At 45.2% G+C, this 23,092-nt stretch overlaps 1 protein-coding gene across 1 annotated transcript in view; it reads right to left on the reverse strand.

The window, feature by feature from the left end:
* The window catches only part of PTPRT (protein tyrosine phosphatase receptor type T), a 682,122-nt gene that overhangs the window by 302,251 nt on the left and 356,779 nt on the right, over positions 1 to 23,092 (reverse strand). Inside the window, exon 8 of the mRNA XM_036323307.1 lies at positions 22,978 to 23,087. Within this exon, the coding sequence (XP_036179200.1) occupies positions 22,978 to 23,087 (110 nt within the window). The remainder of the gene's footprint in view (positions 1 to 22,977; positions 23,088 to 23,092) is intronic.

Raw genomic sequence — 23,092 nt, forward strand, 5'->3', positions numbered from 1 at the left:
CCCACTCATGTTCCTCTTCTGGAAGTGGAGGGTCAGCTGAGGACCAACGGAGCAGTGGGATGTGAAGAGGTGGGTGGGATCTAAGATGAGGCATGTGGCTGCTTGCTCAGGGTGGAGCTAGAGGCTGGTTGCTCCCTGCCACCTGCAGACACGAAAAGTGTGTGGTTGTTAAAAGGTAACTGGTCACCCAAATCTGTGTAAAATGTCATCACAACCATGTTGCCAATGGGTGGGGCTCACAACTGATGGGGAAGCAGTGACGTGTGGGGAGGAAGGGAGGTCCGAGGGAAAGGCAGTTGTCCTGAGTAACACCTTGTCTGGTGGGGCAGGCCTCAGAGTAAGCCTGGGACATCTGATTGGGTTAGTGGTTCGCTGTGGGTTGACAAAGATACATGGAAATCTCAAACTCCTGTATCTGTGAATATGACCTTATTTGGATATAAGATCTTTGCACATGCAATTAAGTTATAATGAAGTCATTAAGGTGGGTCCTAATCCAATAAAACTGGTGTCCTTATAAAAGGAGAAGAGAGCCCAATCTGCATGGCTCAGTGGTTGAACATCAACCTATGAACCAGGAGGTCACAGATTGATTCCTGGTCAGGGCACATGCCAGGGCTGTGGGCTCGATCCCCACTACAGGGCGTGCAGGAGGCAGCTGATCAATAATTCCCACTCATCACTGACGTTTCTATCTCTCTCTCTCCCTATCCCTTCCTCTCTGAAATCAATAAAAATATAGTTTAAAAAAGAGAAGAGACACAAACACTTAGGGAGAAGAACCATGTGAAAACTGAAACAGATCAGAGTGATGCAGATACAAGCCAAAGACTGCAGGGATCACTGACGCCACCAACACTAGGAGAGATTCATGTAACAGATTCTCCCTCAGAGCCTCCAGGAGGAACCAACCATGCCATCCTCTTGACTTTGGACTTCTAGCCTCTAGAGCTGTGAGGGAATACATCTCTACTGTTTTAAAACACACAGCTTGTGGCAATTTGTCATGGCTGCCCTAGGAAACTAACGCATCATCACTAAGCCAGTTTTCTGGTCCCTTCAACCTTTGGAACCAAAGAGGAACCCACATTCAATGCCCAGAAGGTGCCCTGTGAGCACGAACTCAATTCACTTGCATAGACCTTAGATCTCTACCCTACTGTGGTCACAAAGAAGGGACAGAAGCTCTTGGGTGCTGTCCAGGTTCACCTGGGTTGGTCAAGTTGTTGATGGTGCGTTTTCAATAAAGCTGCAAATAAATGATGTGTGTGGGGAGTGGAGGTGTTGGAGGGCTTTGAGATACTGGCTTGCTGATACTGCCATCATTTCCTTTGATGGGTTTCAGGAAGGACGGTGATATGAGCAAATTGTCCTTTTAAAAACACCCCTCCGGTCACTCCATGATGCATGGAGTGTGGTGGGTGTGGACTGGCCATGAATAAAGGAGACCGTTAGGGCATTGCCGTAGTTGGGACAAGAGACGCTGATGGTCACAACCTGGGTGGTAAGATTACAGGAATGTGTCAAAGCGGCACTTTGAAGACTGCCCATGGTCTGTGTGTTTGGGGTAGAGGAGCAGAGAGTGAAAGGGATTGGAAATGAGTCCATTCCACGCCTGGTATTATCAGGATCTTTCTCACCCATCACAGGCAAGGTCTAGGTTACCAACTGGCCAGAGTCATCATTGTTCTCTCCATGTACAGACAAACGATCGGGCCCCAAAGAATGACTTACACAACATCACCGAGGAACTGGTGGCAAAGTCAGACTAGATCTCTCTTTACCACATGGTTCATAGTCCACTGTCTCTTCTGCCGTGCCCTGAACCTACCCTAACCTTGTGCCAAGTACACTCTTGCCTTGGCCTCCTTCCAGCTGAGGCCTCTGTGCTTATACAGCCCTTTTGACCAGAGCATGGGTTGATGCGATGCACCACTAAAGTGTAAACTCAGCATAAACCCAGAATGATGCCACGTGCTATGTTCTTGGACATCCTGATCATAGTTCTGGAAATTTATCTAAAGGAAACAATGTAAAGATTGAAAAAAAGCAAATGCATGAAGATGTTCATTGAAGCTTCATTTATAATAGAGAAATATTGGAGACTGCGAATGCCTTGTGGGGCGGTTAATAAATCCTGGTAGTGCTACTTGATGGGACATTGTGCAACCATTAAAATGCAAGGAATGTAACTGTGATATACTTTTAAGTGAGGAAAAAGCACTTAAAATTATAGAGGTGCAATAATTACAAGTATATAAAAATTTCATATGCATACAGACAGGGACTAGAATAAAACACGGAAAAATGAAAATGTGAGAATCTAGTAATTAAAATTGTTTTCTTTGTGACTATTATTACATTTGATAAACATAAACAACTAACTTTTTATAACAAATTTAAAGTTTGTGCTAAACTCCAATGTAGCCCCCTATGTGTCCCTATTCATTTGGCACCTGCTGAACTCACCAGATGTTATCGAAATGCCGAAGGGACCCATCTCAAAGTGGCTTTTTGCCGCAGGAAACATATTTGTTCCTGCCATATCAGTGACTTTGGATACTCAGGCTTTTCCCAACATCAACAAAGAAAACCTTGCTTTCCTCAGCTGGAATCCAATGTCACAGGTGCACTTTCTCTGTGCAAACAAATACCCTCAATTTACTAATAGAAACTTAAAGCCAGCATTGCAGCTTTCAAGGTTATACCAAGGGCATTGCCACCCTAGGACTCCTATAGCTCAGGATATATGACTCCCACCAATGGATTCCTGAGCCTCTGGCAGGAAACACTGGGTTAGTAATTGACAACTCATGCCTCCCTCTGACTCCTCATCTGAGTGATTCTGGTCCAATGGACTGTGCCGGTGGTAGAGAGGGAACACTGTGTTTTAAAAGCCTCAACTGCAGGCATGACGACCAACTCAGGGCCTGATTTGGGGATGACTTTCTCATGTACACGGTGACTGACATTCTGGCATGACTGACTGGTGTCATCCGATTCACGTCTATCGGGATGATTTGGCAGCCATCAGACCACGCCAAGCGCAGCGCAATCATAGTGAACTGCAGTGCTCCTGGGCATAGCAGAATAGACTTGGCCACTGCAGCCACAGGGGTATTTTGTTCTTCTCCAGGTGAGGACACAGACATAAAACAGCCGTTAGCAACATTATTCTCAAGGCAAGAATGCAGGAGGGAATCTGAGCCGGCATCAAGATACTACGCAGGGAGAATCCCAAGCTACAGAGAGGGGCATGTCTGTGAGGCATGCAGAAAGAGGATGGATTTAGGTGGACAGCCAAGGATAGAAGAGAACTTGGCAAAAGAAAATGGGAGAATTTTCCTTTTCCATATTTCTTTGACATTAAGTAACTTAATGCTCCAGCTAAAATTGGACAGATTAATTTTGGGGGGAAAGAAAGGACAAATAAAGTCATCCCACTGTGCATCCACCATGTGGCAGGCACTGTTCTAGATATTGTGGAAACTGGTAAATAAGACAAAGTCCCTGCCTTGAGATAGACACACACACACACACACACACACACAAACACACACACACACACACACACCACTACAATGTAATGACAGAATAATGCATGGGGGAGTGCATATACCACTTGGAGGAGGTGAAAAGAAATTCTTGAAAAGGGGTAACAATTGAGATGACTGACAAGCAAGTATTACCCCAGCGAACAGGAAGTGGGTGAGGGAGAGGGGGCTTGAAGGCAAAGTATCAACATAAACAAGTTCACAGGAAAAGAGCAGCTTCTGCATGGAGCTGCCAGTGAGTGGTTCAGTGCAGTTGAAACACAGGGATGGAAGCAGATGTCCAGGAAGGAGAATAAAGAGGACATGGGGGTCAGGGAGCAGCCCGGGTGCTCCATTGAAGAGCCCACACTCCGCTCTGCTGGTGAGAGGTTGTCCACGTTTGCTGGCCTGTGTATTTAATAAGTTGCTCTCATGGTTGATGTGAAAGGTGGATTTCAGAGAAAGATGACCAAGCACAGGAAGATCAAGCAGGAGCTGGAAGCAGGAGTCTTAGAGAAGGTGAGACCCCAACCAGGGCCAAGGCAGTCCAGAGAGATTCCCCACAGTGGCTCTAAAATCTGGCTGCACAAGGGGCTCCCCTGGGTTCCAATTATAAGTACTGCCTGGCACTGCCCCTGACTCTGACTCATTATCTTTAAGGAGGACCCCGACCTCCCTGTCTTTGCAAAGCTCTGGTTTGAAAGCTCAGCTAGGTTGGCAAACAACTGATTTGGATGGTCAGATCTACTCTCCCTCCTGTCCTCTCTTCTTGCTTCCTTTCTAGAACTTTCTGTTGAGCACTTACAATAACAAGAATTTATTAATAGATTTGGAGACATAGAAGCATGAAACAGGCTGCAGACTCTCAGAGGGAAGGCAGGGAAGGGTGGGTGGGTGGGTGGGAAGAGATCAACCAATGAACTTGTATGCATTTATGCATAACCCATGGGACTCAGACACTAGGGTGGTGAAGGCCTGGGAGTGGGAGCAGGGGAGGGCTAGAAAAGATCAATGGGGGTGGAAAAGGGGACATATGTAATATTTTCAACAATAAAGATTTCTTTAAAAGTCACTTTGGAGCAAAAAGTGTAAAAAAAGAAAAGGGAAAAGTCTTTTCATCTTCCAGTATTTCTCAAGCTCAAACACTTGGACACCCCCGAGCATAAGTGTGTGGACATCCAGGCGCAGGACCCCAAGGACGCCCACAAGAGAGGCACTGCCCCGAGGGTAAGGGGTGACCACTGGGGGGTGGACTTGCTCTCCTGGGATTGAAACCACAAATTGAACTTGGTCACTGGGCACTGCTGTCCACACTTGATGATAGAAGCCATCATCCTATGGCCCAGGATAGGTTTCCTTTGTTATTTAAAGATAATAATTGATTTAAAAATGTGAAACTTCATAAACTGCCATGGTTGTTTATAGGGAGCTCAGCCCATTTTGACATTGCTCTGCAGATGTTTGAAAAGTACTGTTTGTTTTTTTTCAAAATTGACTTGAAAAATAAAATGTTTGTTTTTTATTGATTTTGGAGAGAGAGGGAGAGGAAGGGAGAGATAGAAACAAAGATGAGAGAGAAACATCGATCAGCTGCCTCCTGCATGCCCCCTACTAGGGATGTAGCCCACAACCTAGGTATGTGCCCTGACTGGGAATTGAACTGGTGACCTCTTGGTTCATGGGTCGACACTCAACCATTGAGTCACACTGGCCCGGCTCAAAATTGATTTGAAATGGGACATTTTTTACCAGTATTGAGACATATTAACCCAATTTGCCTCCTGCAATTTTCCTTTGATGCTGACATACCAGACAGGGCATATTCGTGTCAGAAACGCATGTCAGAACCCTCCCGAAGCCATCGGGTCATGCACGCCATTCAGCTGCATAAGAGGGGAGGTCAGCACTTTGAATGTGTCCACTCAACTGCAGAGATATTCAGGTTGAATGGGATTTGCAAACAGAATCATGATAGTGAAACCACCTCTGCTGGGGACCATGAAGCTCCCCCATGTGTTCCCACCTGCTCTCTCCCTGCTCCGGCCCTTGTTCTGACTGAGAGGCACTCCAAAGACATGACAGTTCTAGCTGGGAAGACTGTTCTAGCTGGGAAGACAGTTCTAGCTGGCTCCAGACCTCTGTCTCCCTCTCTGTCTCAAGGCTGCCTCTTTAACTCCCATCTGCGAGCTCTTGATCATCCCAGTCAGGTGGACTGACCATGACTGGGAGTTCAGATCGATTCCATGATCATCGAGTGCCTGTGGAGGAAGCACTATGGCTGACTAGTTAAGTGGATAGGTTTTATAACCCAACGTGGTAGGAATCCAGATTTTACTTACTAGTTGTGCAATCTTTGGCAAATTATATCGCCTCCCTAAGCCTCCATATTAATGGGGATCATCCTTGCTTGATGGAGTTTTGGGGCTTGAGATCAAGTCCACTCTGAATGGTACGTGGCAATGGTGACAGGGGTCTCAGTGGGGTCCCAGCAGGAAATGATGGATAATTCAAGGAGGAAGTGTTGACCCTGTCAGCAGGGTGAGGGAAACGAGGCATAGTTGGAGAGGGTGGAGGTTCAGTACGGGAGAGATGGACGGAGGATGGAGCAGGTCCCAGAACCCAGAAGGTCACCTTGAGAGGAGCCTGGACCTTCCCTGAGGGAGCTGAGCAATAACGACCTTTCCTTTCTCCCCACCTTCCATCTGCTGCAGGGAGCCCTTCAGCTGAACAGAAGCGAAAAAGGCAAGGAAGCTCAGTGATGTCTGAGAGTCAATCTCCAGAGCCAGAGGGCAGGCAGAGAAGGGTGGGGAGACTGAGAGTGGAAGGGAAGTTGTCCGCGCCACTGCCCTCCATGGAGGCCTACCAGGTGCCGGGTCCTAGAATCTCAACAGGGAATGAAATATGCTCTTGGAAGTCTGAGAATTCTGAGCCTCACTGTAGACAGATGTAGAAATTAAGCAATCAGAGCACAGGGCAGTATGTGCTATCAAGACACATAACAAGAAGGAAGCTCTCCTTCAGGTGGTTCAGAGAAACAGTCTGCCTGAAGGGGTCCCCGAGCCCTTGAGGTGCGGAGGGGCGCGCAGACTTCACTATAAGAAGGGAGGCATTGGGAGAGCATCCTAGAGAAAGGGAAGACGAGAACAAGGACAGTGTGGTATGGATGTCAAGTAAAGCCTGTGGATTTGGGGAGGCGGGAATAAAAACAGGAGAGGATGCTGGGGAGGCCATTCAGTGAGGAACCTGCTGGTCAACTTCAAAATGATTCAGATTCTATCTTGAGAGACACTGGGATCTGGGGATGGATTTAGGGAGTAAAGTGATTAGTAAGATCTGTGTTTCAGCAAAATGGCTCTGGCCCCTCAGGGAGGAAAGTATTGGTTGCTATGACCCTGACCCATAAGAAGTGGCATCTAGTCCACAGATGGGCAGGGGAGGAACCTCATGCATGTTAGGGAATTCTTGACTCAGTGCAGGCCTAGTGCAGGGAGACCATGGTTCTAAAATTGGGGCTCCCAGATGTTCCCAACAGGATAAAAAATCTTGGCCCACAGGTAATTTCATGCTGCGCCTGTCAAACTTTAATGTGCAGAGAGGTCACCTAGGGACCCTATAACAATGCCGACCCTGCCTCAGCAGGTCTGGGGTGGAGCCTGAGATGGTGCATTTCTGAAGAGCTCCCAGAGGATGCTGATGACAGGAGAACACACTCCTAGTGGTTTGGCTTCAGAGCCCAAATGCCTCAACCTTCTCTTTCACAGATGAGCTCATTGAGGCCGTGGGAGGTGTGACTGGTGATGTATCACAGTCCGCTGGTGGCAGAGCCTCTGGGAACCTTGCTTTGAGTCCTCCAGCTCAGAGTTCCATAGGGTCCCCAGGACCTTCTTAGAGATTATTGAAGGCCAAGGCACTTAAAGGGCCTAGGGGAGGGGAAGTGAGCAATGAGTTGCTGAAGCAAGAGTGTTTCTGGCATGTCCTTGGAGAGCGTAAATGGATCTGCCAACATGTGATAAGCTCTTCACACATCCGCCTGCTCTGAGGGCATCATGAAAGCTGACATAAATCTCTGGTGAGCTGCCAAAGGCCTGCTTCCCAGACACAGTGATTGGCATTTAAAAAACCACGGGGCTCAAAGCACATGATCACACTTGGAGAACAATCTGTCAATATATATCGAGAGTCACAAGAGTGACTCTTCAACCCTGTAATTTCATGGGGGGCGGGGGGGTAATTTCTAACATAGAAATACACCAAGTACACCAAGTAGAGGAGAAAGTAAAACAACCATGACATTGAATGGCTGCTAGGTAGCTATGACTGCAACATACCGCAGGTCCTCAAATAACATCGCTTTGTTCAGTATCACTATCTTATAATGTTGATGAGATGCTGTAGGAACTTAACTCTTGTTTCTATCATTTAGCCTATGGCAAGATTGGTTTTGTCAAATGCATTTCGCTTAAAGCTGCAGAACTTATTGATGATGTTAAGTGAGGAATTACTGTATATCTAATTCTTACAATACTCCTAAATTGTAGACTTGAATACTAATTCTCTTACAGGAATTTTTAAAAGTTTAAGCATATAAGATAACTCAGTTTCAGAGCGTTAATTGGCCCAAGAGCCTTCCATCTAGTTAATGTTAGAACTGGGATTTGAATCCAGGTCCATCTGATCGGAAGGCCATATTCTTTCTACCGGGACACAATGCCACCATATGCACGAGGTTCATTACAGAGTTATCAGGAATATGGAAACACAATAGAGGAATGAATAAGTAAACTAGGGTATATGTACACTCAATGGACAATTATGCCGTCATTAAAAAAGATAAGCTGTTTCCATGGTGCTATAAAAGCTCCATGATTGTGATAAAACACTTAATGAAAAAGTACGATAGCAAATTTTATGTAATTGTAATTAGTTAGGTGAAAGATGCATGCATATTAACAGAGATAAAATACAAGGCAGAATAATTGTGTTAGGAGAAGAGATTATAGGTGATGCTTTCCCCTTATACCCAGACTTTCTGTAATATTGTTATAAAAAATTCCTGGGGAAGTCTGAAATTACAGAGTGCATTTGTTGGTGGGAAGTGCACAGAGCTGGTGATATACTATATGATCCTGAAGGGCAGTTCCAATACTGTCTTGAAACCTCTACCCATGCTCCGTGTTCCTGGGGCCCTGCACGTGCTCTGTGGTCCCGTGGCTCTGTGCGCTCTCCGTGTTCCTGTGGTGCTGCTGTGTTTTAGTCACAATCACGAAAACTCTCTCGATGGGTGATTAGTTAGACTTTCTCACCTATGGCATCTTCCTCCCTCCACAGAACTGGCCCCTTACTCCAAGTAGCAGCACAGTCATTAGAAAGAACTGCCTTCCAGCATTGCCAACAGCACATTTACTCAGAAGGCGGGAAAGGACAAAGAGAGCAGCTAAGCCTCACCGAGTACAACATGCCTGATGCTAGGAGTGGCAGGACTAGGGTCCTAGACCATGGCTCTTGGGGCCAGTTCCTGAAGGCTCCAGGGAGAGCACAAGTCTATCTCGTTCAGGGATCAAACAGCTGGAGAGAAGGGAGTGGCCAAGGCTATTCTCAACACCCACCTTGCCCACACCTACCTAGATACAATCTCCGTAGGTCTTTTGAAGTCCAAGCTTCACTTTGGGCCAAGGGCATAGCAACAGCTGCAGCTAGTGAGGTCTTGATACTCAGGAGCCCTGGGAAAACACAGCCACGGGTGTGCCTAACACAGTTTCTCCTGGAAGGCTGCTGAACCCAGCGGGTTACATAGGACGGAGCATTTCTCTGCGCCTCTGCATACTCCTGAGGGTCTTCCTGGAGACAGGTGGACCCTCAGGAAACTATGCCTGCTGTCTGTCTTAATTTCCAACATCTCTAGTCCCCTTAACTTGCCATGCTTGATACAGACATATCTGAACTGTGCTTCAATCTACTGTCAACCGGACACAGCTGCCCAGTGGGGCTGGAGTACCTGGGAAGTTTCCCCAGAATCTGAGACCAGCTGTTTTATCTTCTTACTAGAGGCCCAGTGCACAGGATTTGTGCATTGGTGGGGGGCATGGCCTGTGGGGATTGGCCCACTGTGGGAGTGCTGCTCATCCCAGTAAGCTGAGCAGCTGTGGACCCGCCCTCTCAATGGCTGCTCCCTGGTCCGGCATCTTCTGTGGAGCCAGAGCACTCACCTCTCCAGGGGACCTAGTTTGAGCTGGGCCCAGGGACAACAGCACTGAGAGGTAGTGGAGTAGGCCTCAGTCCCGCAGCGGCCACGAACCTGCCTCCCAGCCTCCGGGGTCAGTCAGCTCTGTGAGTCCAGCGGCGGTGGGGCTGTGCAGACTGCAGGAGTCTGCAGGAGGCAGCAGGGAGTGAGGAGGAGGAGCCTGGGGGGAGGAGGCGACAATTGCAGCCCAGGTTTCTGCCCGCCAGCCTGGGGTTCGCAGTGGGAGTAGCTGCTCATCCCGGTCAGCCACGCATCTCGGTCAGCACACTGACCACCAGGGGAAAGCTCCTGCATTGAGGGTCTGCCCCCGGGTGATCAGTGCACATCATAGCGACCGGTCGACCAGTTGTTCTGGTCATTCTGTCATTCGGTCGCTGGGCTTTTATTATATAGGATTGGTCCATAATGCTGAGGTCCCAGCAGGCATTGCAACAGAGTTTGTTAAGAATATAACTATTGTAAAAAAGATCTAAAACTGAAACATGCTCAGCGTACAGAAAAACAACAAAACAAAACAAGGAAGTGCAGTAAAAACAGCTTCTGGAGGACAAAGCTATGAGTAAATGCAGTGGTTCTCAACCTTGGCTGCACATTAGAATCACCTGGGAATCTTTTTAAAATCCTGATTTCTGGGCCTCATCCTCTAGAAATTGTTTCTTTGTTACTAATGTTGTGGCCCCACCCCATAACAAAGAAACAGAATTTCCGGAGGATGAGGCCCAGAAATCAGGATTTTAAAAAGATTCCCAGGTGATTCTAATGTGCAGCCAAGGTTGAGAACCACTGATACAGAGCTTCACCCACCCCACAGCGGTGCACTGAAAACAGGCTGGGAAGGTAGGTAGGCCTCATCCTGAATGCTATTCCCATTCCATTCGATTGGAAATGATCACCAAGCATGCTATGAGAGAGATTCCAAGGCCATGTCAGAGGTCAGTGGAAGGACATGCCCTGATTGATTATTGATCTGTCATGGGATTGGTATTAGGCAGGCATGGAACACACATGTGCTCCACATTGATCTCCACTTGTTAGCAAATAAGCAAACTGAGACTCAAACTTTAATACAAGGAGGAAAATATGACCACCACTTCTAACTCTGGGTTTATAGATTTCCATCCAAATTTGGACATATTATTCTGTGCCCCTCCCTTAGGTCTATTCCTGATGAACAGAGAGATACAGTATTTTGAGCGAAGTTCTGTGACCAGTGGAAGGCATGCAAACCCCTCTGCTTGCTATTGACAAATCTGCTGAAAAGGAAAAGGAGAGCAGATGGTCAAGCTTTGCTAACCAGATATTTAGAGAGACCCAGGCCACCCTTTTACCCTAAACTTCTGTCTTACATCTAGGAAAATCAACACACTCCAAAACAGAATGATTGGGAAGCAAAGTATGGCCTGTGTGCCTGGGGATCAGAGGACCAGGAAATGGAGAAGTTACGTAGATCACATTGAAATGGGAAAATGTTCAACGTAGTGAACATTCAAATTTTGCAATATGGCCATAATCCTGCACAAGATGTACTAGTAAATGCACAAGGACTAGAAAAAAATAAACCCATGGAAGCTGTTGAAGTGTGAGGGAGTAAGATAGGGGTTACTTTCCACTCCCCATCTTCCTGGCACCGTATAATGTTGTTGTGATGCCACTAACATTCACACAGGATAAATTATTTTTAAAAAAATCAAGCAATCATAAAGAATACTTAAATATCTGTTGTAGCTGTTGCCTTAATTTTGATTCAAGGTTGGAATCCAGGTTTATTCATTAAGCAGATATATACTGAGTAGTGCTTAATGCCAGGTCCTGTTTTAGGTACTTGGGAAAAACAGATCCCTAACCTTGATAAGTGTACCTATTAGTGGTTGGGTTCTGTGAATTAAATGTAAGCTCAGTGGTCACTGGAACCTCAGGTAGACTATTATAGATTATTAAAGGACTTAGGATATAATCTTATGTTTTTATATGGTTGTATCTGTCATATCTGTGGGCTAACTGAAGCTGAGAGTTATTTCTGACTATCATTGTACATCAGATCGAATGGAACCTCTCAATCTTCATTCATTAAAAAAAAATAGGGAGAACATATTGGCCAATGTTATATCCGATAAGGGCCTAATCTCCAACATCTATAGGGAACTCATACATCTTAACAAAAAGAAGATAAACAACCCAATCAAAAAATGGGCAAAGGACTTAAATAGACACCTTTCGAAAGTTGACAATACAGAAGGCCGAGAAACATATGAAAGCATGCTCAAAGTTGCTAATCATCCAAGAGATGCAAATTAAAATGACAATGAGATGCCATCTCACACCTGTCATAATGGCTATCATCAACAAATCAACAAATGACTGGTACAGCCACTGTGGAAAACAGTATGGAGTTTTCTCAAAAAACTAAAAATGGAACTCTCATTTGACCCAGTAATCCCACTTTTATGAATATATCCCAAGAAACTAGAAACACCAATCAGAAAGGATATATGCACCCCTATGTTCATAGCAGCATAATGTACCATAGCTAAGATTTTGAAACAGCCTAAGTGCCCATCAGCAGATGAGTGGATTAAAAAACTGTGGTACATCTACACAATGGAATATTATGCTGCTGTAAAAAAGAAGGGACTATTACCATTTGTAACAGCATGGATGGAACTGGAGAGCATTATGCTAAGCGAAATAAGCCAATCAGAGAAAGATAAATATCACATGATCTCACTCATTTGTGGAATATAATGAACATTATAAACTGATGAACAAAAACAGATACAGAGACAAAGAAGCATCGAACAAACTGTTAAACTTCAGTGGGAAGTCGGGCGGGGGGTGAAGCGGGGAGGTAAGGGATCAACCAAAGGACTTGTATGCATGCATATAAGCATAACCAATGGACACAGACACTGGGGGTGAGGGTATCTCCTGGGAGGTGGGGGTGGCTGGGAGGAGGCCAATGGGGGAAAAGGGAGACATATGTAATACTATATGTAATACTTTAAACAATGAAATAAAGCTTAAAAAGTAAAAAATAAATGAACTGAGCTTCTGTTTTCCAGACACTGGGTTCCTCAATGGTGAGTAATATAGATGTGGGTCCTGCCTTCATAGCACCTACCATACAGGGAGATGCACTCATAAATAAATACAGGGGTGGGCAAAAGTGGGTTATTAATAATAATAAATAATGCAATTTTTTTAAAATTAAATAAATAAATAATGCAAAAATTAATAAATGAATACTAATCAAAGAATAAACTCCATGTTTTACATACTCACAACTGTAAGCCTCCTTTTGCCCACCCTGTATGTAATAATTAGTAATTGTGATGCATATTATTCAGGAAATGAAAGCAGTGATAGAGAATAGTGGTGAGTGGCTGGAGTCTCCTTTGCGACCGTTGGGGAGGGCCTTTCTGAGGAGGTAGCACACCTGTTGGCGCCTGCAGTATGTGAATGAGTTGGCTATGAAAGATGAGGTGGAAGAGCTTTCAGGTACCTAAGAACTCCATGCGCAAGGAGCCTGAGGCAGGAGGGACCTGGGCACATGGAAGGATATAGAAGAAGGTCCTTGAGACTAGAGAGAAAAAGAGAATGCAAGATGCAAGGTCTTTTGGACCTAAATTAGCAGTTTGGATTTTATGTCAAATGCAATCTCTCCATAAGTTAGGTACTAAAACTCTGGGAAACATTATAAAGAAGTTAAATAAATAGAGAGAGAGAGATTTAAGAGAGAGAGGTTTAATTGTGTAAAGATGTCAGTTACCCCCCATGTTGTTCTACGCATTCAATGCAATTCTAATCAAAACTACAACAGGGATTTGCATTAAACGTGATAAGTGGATTCTAAATGAAAGAGCCATGGGCAAGAATAGCCACGATGTCTCTGAAGAAGGAGGAGGAGGAGGGGTCTGCCTTGGTAGAGATCAGGAGTAAGGGGGAGCTATAACTGTGATGACTGTATGTGGCTGTAATGCATGGTAGCCAGTGGGATGGAGAGCACAGAAATGAATGCATGCGTATGAGGAATTTGAGCACAGGTCAGATATGGCTGGCAGATCGAGGGAAAAGAGGGACTATTCTTAAAAGGGCCTGAGAAAGGTATTTATCCACATAGGAAAAAACGAATGTTGTACCCCATTCTCACTCCTTTCACATTAATTAAGAGCAGATAGGTTAGGGATTTAAACTTAGCAAAACCGTACATTTTTTAGTAGCACTCTAGGAAATGGTCTTTCTTACCTTGGTTTGGGGAACAGCTTCTTAAGAATACAACGTGCTCACTATATATGCAAAGACTGATAAAATTTTCTATATTATAACCAAGGGCTTTTGTCATCAAATAATCTCTTAAAGAAAGTAAAAATGGCAAGTTACATATGTAACTCACAAAACAGTATTCAAAATACATAAAGAACTACTAATATCAATAAAAATAGGACAAATAATCCCATAGAAAAATGGGCAAAAGACACGAATGGACATCCCACAGAAAAGGAAATATAAATGAGGAACTAATATATTCAGCCTTGCTAATGACTGAGGTGATACAGAGCAAGACAATGAGGAGATGCCATTGTATACCGATTTAAGTAGCCAAAAGGAAGAACGCTGACAATACCAGATACTGAAGAGAATTTGGAATCATTAAAGCTCTTATACTTTGCTGGCATAAGTGTAAATTGGTGAGAATAGTTTGGAAAATAGCTTGGCTCTTTTTTTTTCCTTTTTGTGAAGTTCAACATTCATTGACAATATACCTAGTTTCTCGATATAAACTCAAGAAACTATTTTGCACATATGCAATAGAAGGTATGTACAATGATGCTTATATCATTGATAAAGGCAATATACTGGAAGCAACCCCAGACACCTATCAAAGAATAATGTATAAATGTGTTCTAATGTCTTCGCAGGACGGAATACTATACAGCAGTCAAGATGAATGCACTACAGCAGCACTCACGGATAGGAATGACTGTTAGCACAAAATATGGAATTAAGATGTGCCAAAAGATTATATACAACTCAGAATCCTTTATTAAAGTTAAAAGACTGATAAAACAAAATAGTATGCCCTTAAGAAATGCATACAGGTAGTAAAACTACATAAAAAGGAATTATATACATGATTCTGGATAGCAGGAGGAGTCAGGAGGGTGAGATTGGAGGACCTCATAAACAGATACAAGCTATTGCAAAAAGTGCTGGTTTTCCCGGTAGTTGGTGTGTTGTTACAAAAATGAATAAATACATACAAAAGAAGGCCACAGACAAACCAATGAGGAAAGTGTTCCATGAAACTAGGAGTAAGATCAATTCCAATTGGGGCACCTGAGTGGTAGGTCAGAGCAGGAAGGAGCCTTTGAATCTACCTGGCCCAATTCTTCCAGGTCACTGGTGTAGAAAACAAGACCCAGGTAGGGAAAGGGGATCACTATGGAAAACCAAATGTCAATAATCAATTTCCTCCTTGCACACTTCATGATTTGATTTGTAATGACACCTGTGCACTAAACATATGTATGGAATAAAAGGGAGACCAGGAAAGCAATGATGATTTTTATGACATATATTTTGAAGGCCTCTGAAGAAGAACTGGTATGTAGGTATGTATGTGTGTATGTATGTAGAGGCATGCATATGCATTTAAGTATGTATGCATGCATTGAGTCCATAATTATGTAGGCCAACACCCTGCACTTGGGTAAATTTTAGGTAGTCAAATAAAGGACCATGGACTCAGCGGGAGAGGAGGGAATGCCATCTGCCATCTCCTGAGTCTGATGACAGCATAATCTCTGAATCAGAAATTTGAATTCCAGTCTCCAGAGACATCCCAGTAAAGGCTCCCAATGCCCCATGGTGGGTGAACACTCGCAATCACCCTTCATTTAGGTCCCAAACACAGAGCTCTTTTGACCAAAATACATATAGAAGGGCTGGCCGGCTGAAAGCGGCAGGTCCGTGCTGCCTTGCCCAGTCCTGGAGGAATTCCAACAGGAGCCTGCGACTCAGGTAAAACATCTGAGATGAAAGAACAACTTATGATGTTTAGAGACCCTTGGCAGCTTATACACCGCCTCGGGGCAGAGCTCACTGAAAGGACCACACACAGCTAGAGAGAGGGTTCCACTCAGATGTATGGGCTGTTTCTCTACAAAGCCTGCTGGGTGCACAGTGCCCCAAACATAGTTTCCCCCCTGCAAGGAATGTGAGGAGAACCCAGGCTGTGCCAGACGCAGAACTACCTTTTCGTTTCCTTCCCTCCACTCTCCTAGGAAAACTGTACATGCTCAGGAATAAATTTAGCCTGCAGATTATTATTATTATTATTATTATTATTATTATCGTTAATCCTCACCTGAGGATATTTTTCCATTTATTTATTTTTTTTAGAATGGGAGGAAGGAAGGGAGGAGGGGAGAAAGAAAGCAACATCAATGGGAGAGAGACATCGCTTGGTGTGTCCCACATGTACCCTGACCGGGCCAGGGATCGAACCTGCAACCCAGGTACGTGCCCGTGACCAGAAATCGAACCTAAATCCTTCAGTGTGTGGGCTGACACTCTAATCATTGAGCATGCTGGCCAGGGCAAACTACAGATGTTTTTTAATGCAAAATTTTCCTTTATCAAAAGTTCTAACAGATAATTATGACAGAAGTTCACGAGAAACAGCTGGGAGCCTATTGAAGCTACAGGGAGTTCTCCTGTGACATTTGAATCTATGTCATGGATGTGAGGTGACCTGGCTCCTCCAGTCTAGGAGAAAACAGACATAGTGTGGTGTCTATGACACCCCCTATCGTTAACTCTCCAAAGAAATAGAGCAATTCCGAAGATGCAATTGAGAATGTGGGTACAGCCCAATCATGAATGATTCACCCATGCCTGCCTCAGGCCCATAAATGCACATGTGCATATACACGCCAGTGTACAAGTACAAAAACTCACAAACATACATGTTTATGCACCACACACAGCAAGACAAACCTACTTATCCACATGCGCACCCTGCAGGAGTACTTGCCGTGCAGCAACCTCTGCTGTTTTCCTGTAGTCGAGCTGAATGATTAATGCTTCGTGCAAGGAATGTCTCCTTGCCAGGAGAACGTGATTTGCTGTTCTTTGGGTAATGAGCGTTATGCATCTGTTGATTCCTACTGTCAAGTTACCTGGCTCCATCACAAACAGGTTGTAATAGCAAAAGGAAAAAAATAAAATAAAACCACCCAGAGGCAAACATATAGGCATTCTTGATATTCTTCCAGTGGATGACAGACAGCTGTAATAGTCTCACTTACATAAATGCAACTTCCTTCAGCACACAACTCCCCGTCCTTGCAGACGCCCAGTGCCAGAAATCATTCTTTTCAACCTCAGGCCGTTCCTATTGAAACACCTGTCAACCTGTCTGTCAGCCCAGTGGATCCGAGTCTGGCATCTACTAGGGGGTGCCTGCATTTTTCAGGTCCCTGGACGAGAAACATCCTACGGAGATTGAGTGATGGGCTGAGGATTAGGAAAAACAGCTCCTAGACATCCCAGGGCCCTGACTCTTAAGATTTAGGGGAGGCCTCTGGGCAAAATCTATTACATTTTGTGTGTGCATACGCCTTTTTTAATCTCACAAATAAACAACAGAACTGATTTCTACGACACAGGAGAAGGGAACAGATCTATAAGGTAAGGTCTGTGGTGGGCTCAGCATCAGCGTTGCAAGATGCTGTTAGCAAAATGCAAAGGGAAACTGACAGAATGTGTGTCTCCATTTACTCCACAAACTACCTGGTTAGCAAACTTGAGGAGAAATAGCCAATGCCTCTTGAACTCGAACCTTTAAAAACCAGCACCTAGCACCCACCTGTGTTTGAGTGAGTTGCCTGTGGTGTCCTATCTGACAGAGTTGGACTCTGGCAGAGTGAGAATGAAGACAGGGCTGCCTGTTCAATTAGGGACATTTGGCTAGGATAATGTAGCAAAAGAGATTAAGTGAATTCATTTTACTTCCTCCCTACTCTGGATTTATGTTAGAATTACCCAAGGAACTAATAAAAACCCCACATGGATAGAACCCTCCCACCCCCCAGGGATTCAGATTCATTTGGACTGCAATGAGGCCCAGGCATGCATCCATCATCCATTTATGTATCGACGTACCTATATATTTATCTACATTTGGGAGGCTCCCAAGGTATGATTCCAATCTCCACCGGGCTGTAGAACTACTAAATTGGTTAGAACACAACTTTCACCATTACTCCTTGTTAAGCTGAAGCAAGAATCCACATAGTCAGCCAAGGAATATTAACTGAGCACATGTGAACACTCCTCTCTTACCTTCCCAGGATACAATACTAAAAAGAAAGAACAAATATGGCAAGTATTAAGTTCAAGGCCAAAGGCTTTCAGGCTGGGGAAACAGGGAAGCGCTAATGTCACAGTTTACATCTGAGGCTCATCTGCAGGTAGAATTTCCTCTTGCTCAGGGGAGCTCAGTCTTGTGTTCTAGTCTGACCTTCAACTGATTGGATGAGGCCCACCCACATTAAGCAGGTTGATCTGCTTTACTTAGAGTCCACTTAAATGCCATCTCATCCAAAAACAGCATCACAGAAACATTCAGAATAATGTTTAACCTCATATCGGAGCACTGTGGCACCACTAAGTCAACACTGAATAATAGTCACATGGCCCATGACGGGCTAAACGTCCAGGAGGTGGCTGGATGATACTGAAGCACAACAACAAAACCAGTGCAGAGTGTGAAGATGGTACGGAATGCCGGGTGATGTGGAGAGTGGGCAGGGAACGCCTCCTGGAGGTGCAGAATATGAAGGAGAGGCATAGAATGAGAAGTATAAAGTAAAAACTCTTGTAGGCAGAAGGACTGAATCCACAAAGTCCTATGAGCTGCTAAGAACTGGGTGAGCTTGAGAAAATGCTAGAAGGCTGCAGGGGCTGCTACACACACAGCAATGGGGGGGAAGGGCAGGACAGGGCATTAGTGAGGCCAGCAGGGGCCAGGTCCTTCAGAGCCCTAGAGTTAAGATGAAGCCAAAGCAGGGAAGTGCCCGGATTAGATTTACATTTAGGGTGTTGGGTCTGGCTGAAGGGGGAGAAGTGGACTAGGGGAAGCATCAGTGGGGGGTGGGTAGCGAGGTCCTGAAATGGTCCCGGTAAGAGATGAGTGCTCAGATGCGGCCATGTGACCTAATTCGTGTCTTCTTTGGCAGAAGTAAATCGAACTTTCTAGAGCATTCGATGTTGTGGCAACTGGTGAGGGAAACAGAGAATTCCCACATTTCTGGCTTACACAATTCAAAAGAAACAAGAGCTTTTATCCTAGTTACCAGCCTGGCTCAAGTTATACCCAATAGCAGCCTGCATTATGCAAATTGTGTATCCTAATTAATGTAGATCCAGTTTGATTTATGCAAATTCTTGCTTTGGGCTGTGTTAGTCATTTCCTGCCTGCACTACCTCTTGCCTGTCAGGACCACTTCCCCCCGACCCCTCATCCCATTGCTGCTCTATGGACCAGAGCCATGAGCATGTCTGGGGTCAGTGAGCTCTGAGTGGCCATAGTGGCTGAGTCCAAGGACAGGAGAAAGGTGTGTCTGACATCCAACCTGAGCCGGTACCGCCTATGGGCCTCTCTCTTTGAGAGCTTGTTCCTGAGCTCCTGTGTGCCACTGGTTCCTCTCTCCATCAGTGTGTTACTGCTCCAGTCCCTGGTAGAACTCCTCTGTCTCAGAACTCGCGCCCAGCCCTCCTGCCATGCACTCCCAATACACTCACACACCATCTGCATGCTGCAAAAATATTGACCACCCCCCGACCCCATCGTACCTTTTAAAGGCACTCCCACACAGGAACGCCGCCTTATGTTATTGAGGCAGAGTGTGTGTTTTATTCAATTCTGAATGCCAGGCGCCTAGAATAGCTCACCAGATAAATGTCAATCAACTCTAGCATAATCAAGACACCCATTCCTGACTCATTAGGGCCCGCTCATTCCCTTTAAGCTTCTCAGATTTATACACTGTAATTAGAAACTTGGTGATTTTGACTGCTAAACAGAAAAGCTTAGAGGGACGCTTCCCATGTTTGAATTTTAAATATTTTCACACTTCGTTAACCCCGTTGCTGGTGTAACATCTTCTGGCCCAATTCCCTCACACTGCGTGATTTTTATTTTTGGATAGAGATGAGCACAATTAATTGAATTCAGACACATATTGATTACTGTTTTTCATGAACTCTGAACAGCTTGTCTGGGAGTGATTTTATTGAGGAGTCGTTAAACAACTGCTTGGCTGGGCCGTGTCCCCCACGTCCGCATCCAGGCTGTAAGTGCCTGTCTGCAGGGTTGATGGCCTATTTGTGGGGAGCTGTGTTGTTCACAAGAGCAGTCAGAACGGGAAAAGCCATACCCACTCTCTTCACACACTTGCCCCGCCTGGGGAACACTGAGGTCCACTCAAACCCAAGCAGGGCTCTGGCGGGGTCTGTGGGAACGGCCTGATTCCCACTCCTGGTGAAAATACTCAGCTGTGGGCCCCATGTGAGCAGGGACATCACTCAGATCGTTCAATGGCCACATTATTCATCCAAGGACTGCACTGCTTTCAGCAGGCGGAACTTTCCAGATCCAGACGATGAGGTTTTAGAACGTCTCTTGGACCAGTGCTTCTCACACTTCAATGTGCACATGAATCACCAGAAGATCTTGTTAAAACACAGACTCTGGTTCAGGGGGACTGGGCTGGGGCCTGAGATTCTGCATGTCTGATGCCCATCTGTGGACATGAGGCCTTTGGCGTGACCTAACTCTGCACCGCCTTCCACTCTGTGATCGAGAAGAGCGTTCTGCGTCTCCCACTAAAGTATAGGTCCCTGGAGATCGGAGGCCATGGTCTGATTCCTAACCCGAGTTACAGCAGGAATGAGGCAGATGTGACAAAGTTTCCACATCTCTACCTGGGCACAAGGTCTTCCAATAAAAAGCCGAGCTCTCATTGCAATTTCATAGATGATGGAAATGTCCTCGCCTCCTGGCACACTCTTCAGATGTCCCCAAGATGCTGATGTACCCACAGCCAGTTAGCCACACAATGGCCAGGTAATTGTTTAAGAATATAAATATGATTCCTAGGGCTCTTTATTCTTTGGATAAAGCACACACTCTGCCCCTGCCCACCCATGGTCTTATCACTGTCCTTCACGCTCACAAAGCTTCAGTCACTCTGACCTCCTATTTGTCAAACATGCCAAAGCCATTTCTACCCCAGGGCCTTTGCACTAGCCATTTTTCTCCAAGTGTCATCACCTCTTTGCTTTCAAAGACTGGCCACAGGCAAGGTTCTAACAGTAGAGCGACTCCAAAATGAGTTTTAAACCTTTGGTTTTATAGGTTTGACATACATTTATTTTTCTCTTGATTCTTGCCCAGTTGGAGACTGGACCAGTCTGACACTTTCATATGACAATGAGAAGACTGAAGCCCAGAGACAGAATGAGACAGAATCATAGCCACTCATTTTATGGGGGGGGAGGGGGGGGGCAAAACTGTCCAAGGACAGACCCAGAGGTTGAAAGTTAGAGTCATAGAGAAGAAAATGTAATCTTAACACAATACATAGTGCTTGGACCTGCACTGCTTAACAATATTTATAGTATTAGACCATTACAACCCACCTATACCTCTCCTGGTTTTTGGCTTTTGACTTTGCTGAGTTCAAGGTTGAACTTAAGAAGAGGGAGACAATCTTGAATTTCTCTTTCATTTGTGTTATCCTATTTTTCTTTGTCACAAAATATACTTTTTGAGGCCAGAGAGGGTGATTTTTAATTTATGGATTTCTCTCTACAATTACAACAAGAACCTAATTTTAAAAATCAAATTGGTTTCATCTAATTAAATTTGGAAATTGCCTCATAAACATATACTCTGTTATAAATGTCTTTAAAAGCAAGGGCTCCCGCTTCCTGTCTGGAGCAGAATTAGGTTGAGCCCAGCATGGTGGGGGGGGGGGGGGGGGGGAGGGAACTTCCCATCTCTCTTCTCAGGAGGACACACTCCTTTATCAAGTGTCAAAACTCTCTAAAGACTCCTGGTCTACAGCAGTGCTTCTCGAACTCCAATGCCCATGTGAATCACAAACAGGCATCTTGTGAGAACAGAAACTCTGATTTGGGAGCTCTGGTGAAGCTTCAGATGAAGTATTTCTAACCAGCCCCCAGGCACTGCTGATGTGACTGGTCCACAGACCACGCTGACTAAGGGGCAAGACACTTGCACTTGAATTCAGGATCCATGAATTTGCCATCATGTGACTTTGGTCTTTTCACTTCACCACTCTGAGTCTCAATTTTCTCATTTTTATGCAATGATAAGAGCTAACATTTATTAATGAGATTTCTAAATGCCAGAGTACTAAACATATATTTATATATGCTTATAAATATAAATGAAAGGCTACAGGATAAATCCAAGGTTACATAGCAAGTAAGTGGCGGAGGATCAATCCTGGCCATAGTCCAATACTAGAAATGAGCTCTATCAGCCTTATCAAAGTTTAGTTTGTTCTTGTTTTGCAGTGAACTTCTATACACCTCGTTCTAATTCTGAAAGTATTTAGGAAGCTGCATTGTGTTGGCTTATGAGTCCTTCATGCCTGAGGAGGATCTGCTCCATCTCTGCTATAAAGTCCTGCTAATCCCAGGACAGCATCACTTGGAGGACAATAAAGAATGCCTGGTCCCCAGAGCAATGTTACAGCTCAAGAATCATGTGCCCCCAGGGAAGGGAGTGACATTGGGATTCTTTTGGAAGCCCAGGGACTGGTGTGGGTAGGATGGGCATCATGCGAGCATTGTGGATGAATCGTAACCACTGCTTGCCAGGCCTGGGTCCTCTTGGCCATGCCAGGACAGCCCAGCTCCCTGCGTCCTGAAACCTCTGCTGAAGCGATCGAGAATCGCTTCAATGCATCGCATGCCCATTTGCTTGGTCATCGGGGCTATCATGACAGCACAACAGTATGCCCTCGTTTTCCTTCCACCGTGTCGGTGATTGTGTCTCACTCCCCTTTATGCCCTCAGTGGAGCTCTGAACATAGCAGGTGCTCGCCGGCCTCAGGCTGAAGTCAATAGAATGGAGCCTGACAAGAGATACAGCCAAAGGGGCCTCCTTACCTCGTACAGCGTGATGACCCCATTGGTCTCATTGGGAGGTTTCCACTGGATGTAGATCTTCTCCTCAAAGGGCCCCCCTTGGATGGACTCTAGAGGAACAGCACCTGGAACTGCA

The sequence above is a fragment of the Myotis myotis genome, unplaced genomic scaffold, assembly GCF_014108235.1.
Source record: "Myotis myotis isolate mMyoMyo1 unplaced genomic scaffold, mMyoMyo1.p scaffold_m19_p_9, whole genome shotgun sequence".
Classification (NCBI taxonomy): domain Eukaryota; kingdom Metazoa; phylum Chordata; class Mammalia; order Chiroptera; family Vespertilionidae; genus Myotis; species Myotis myotis.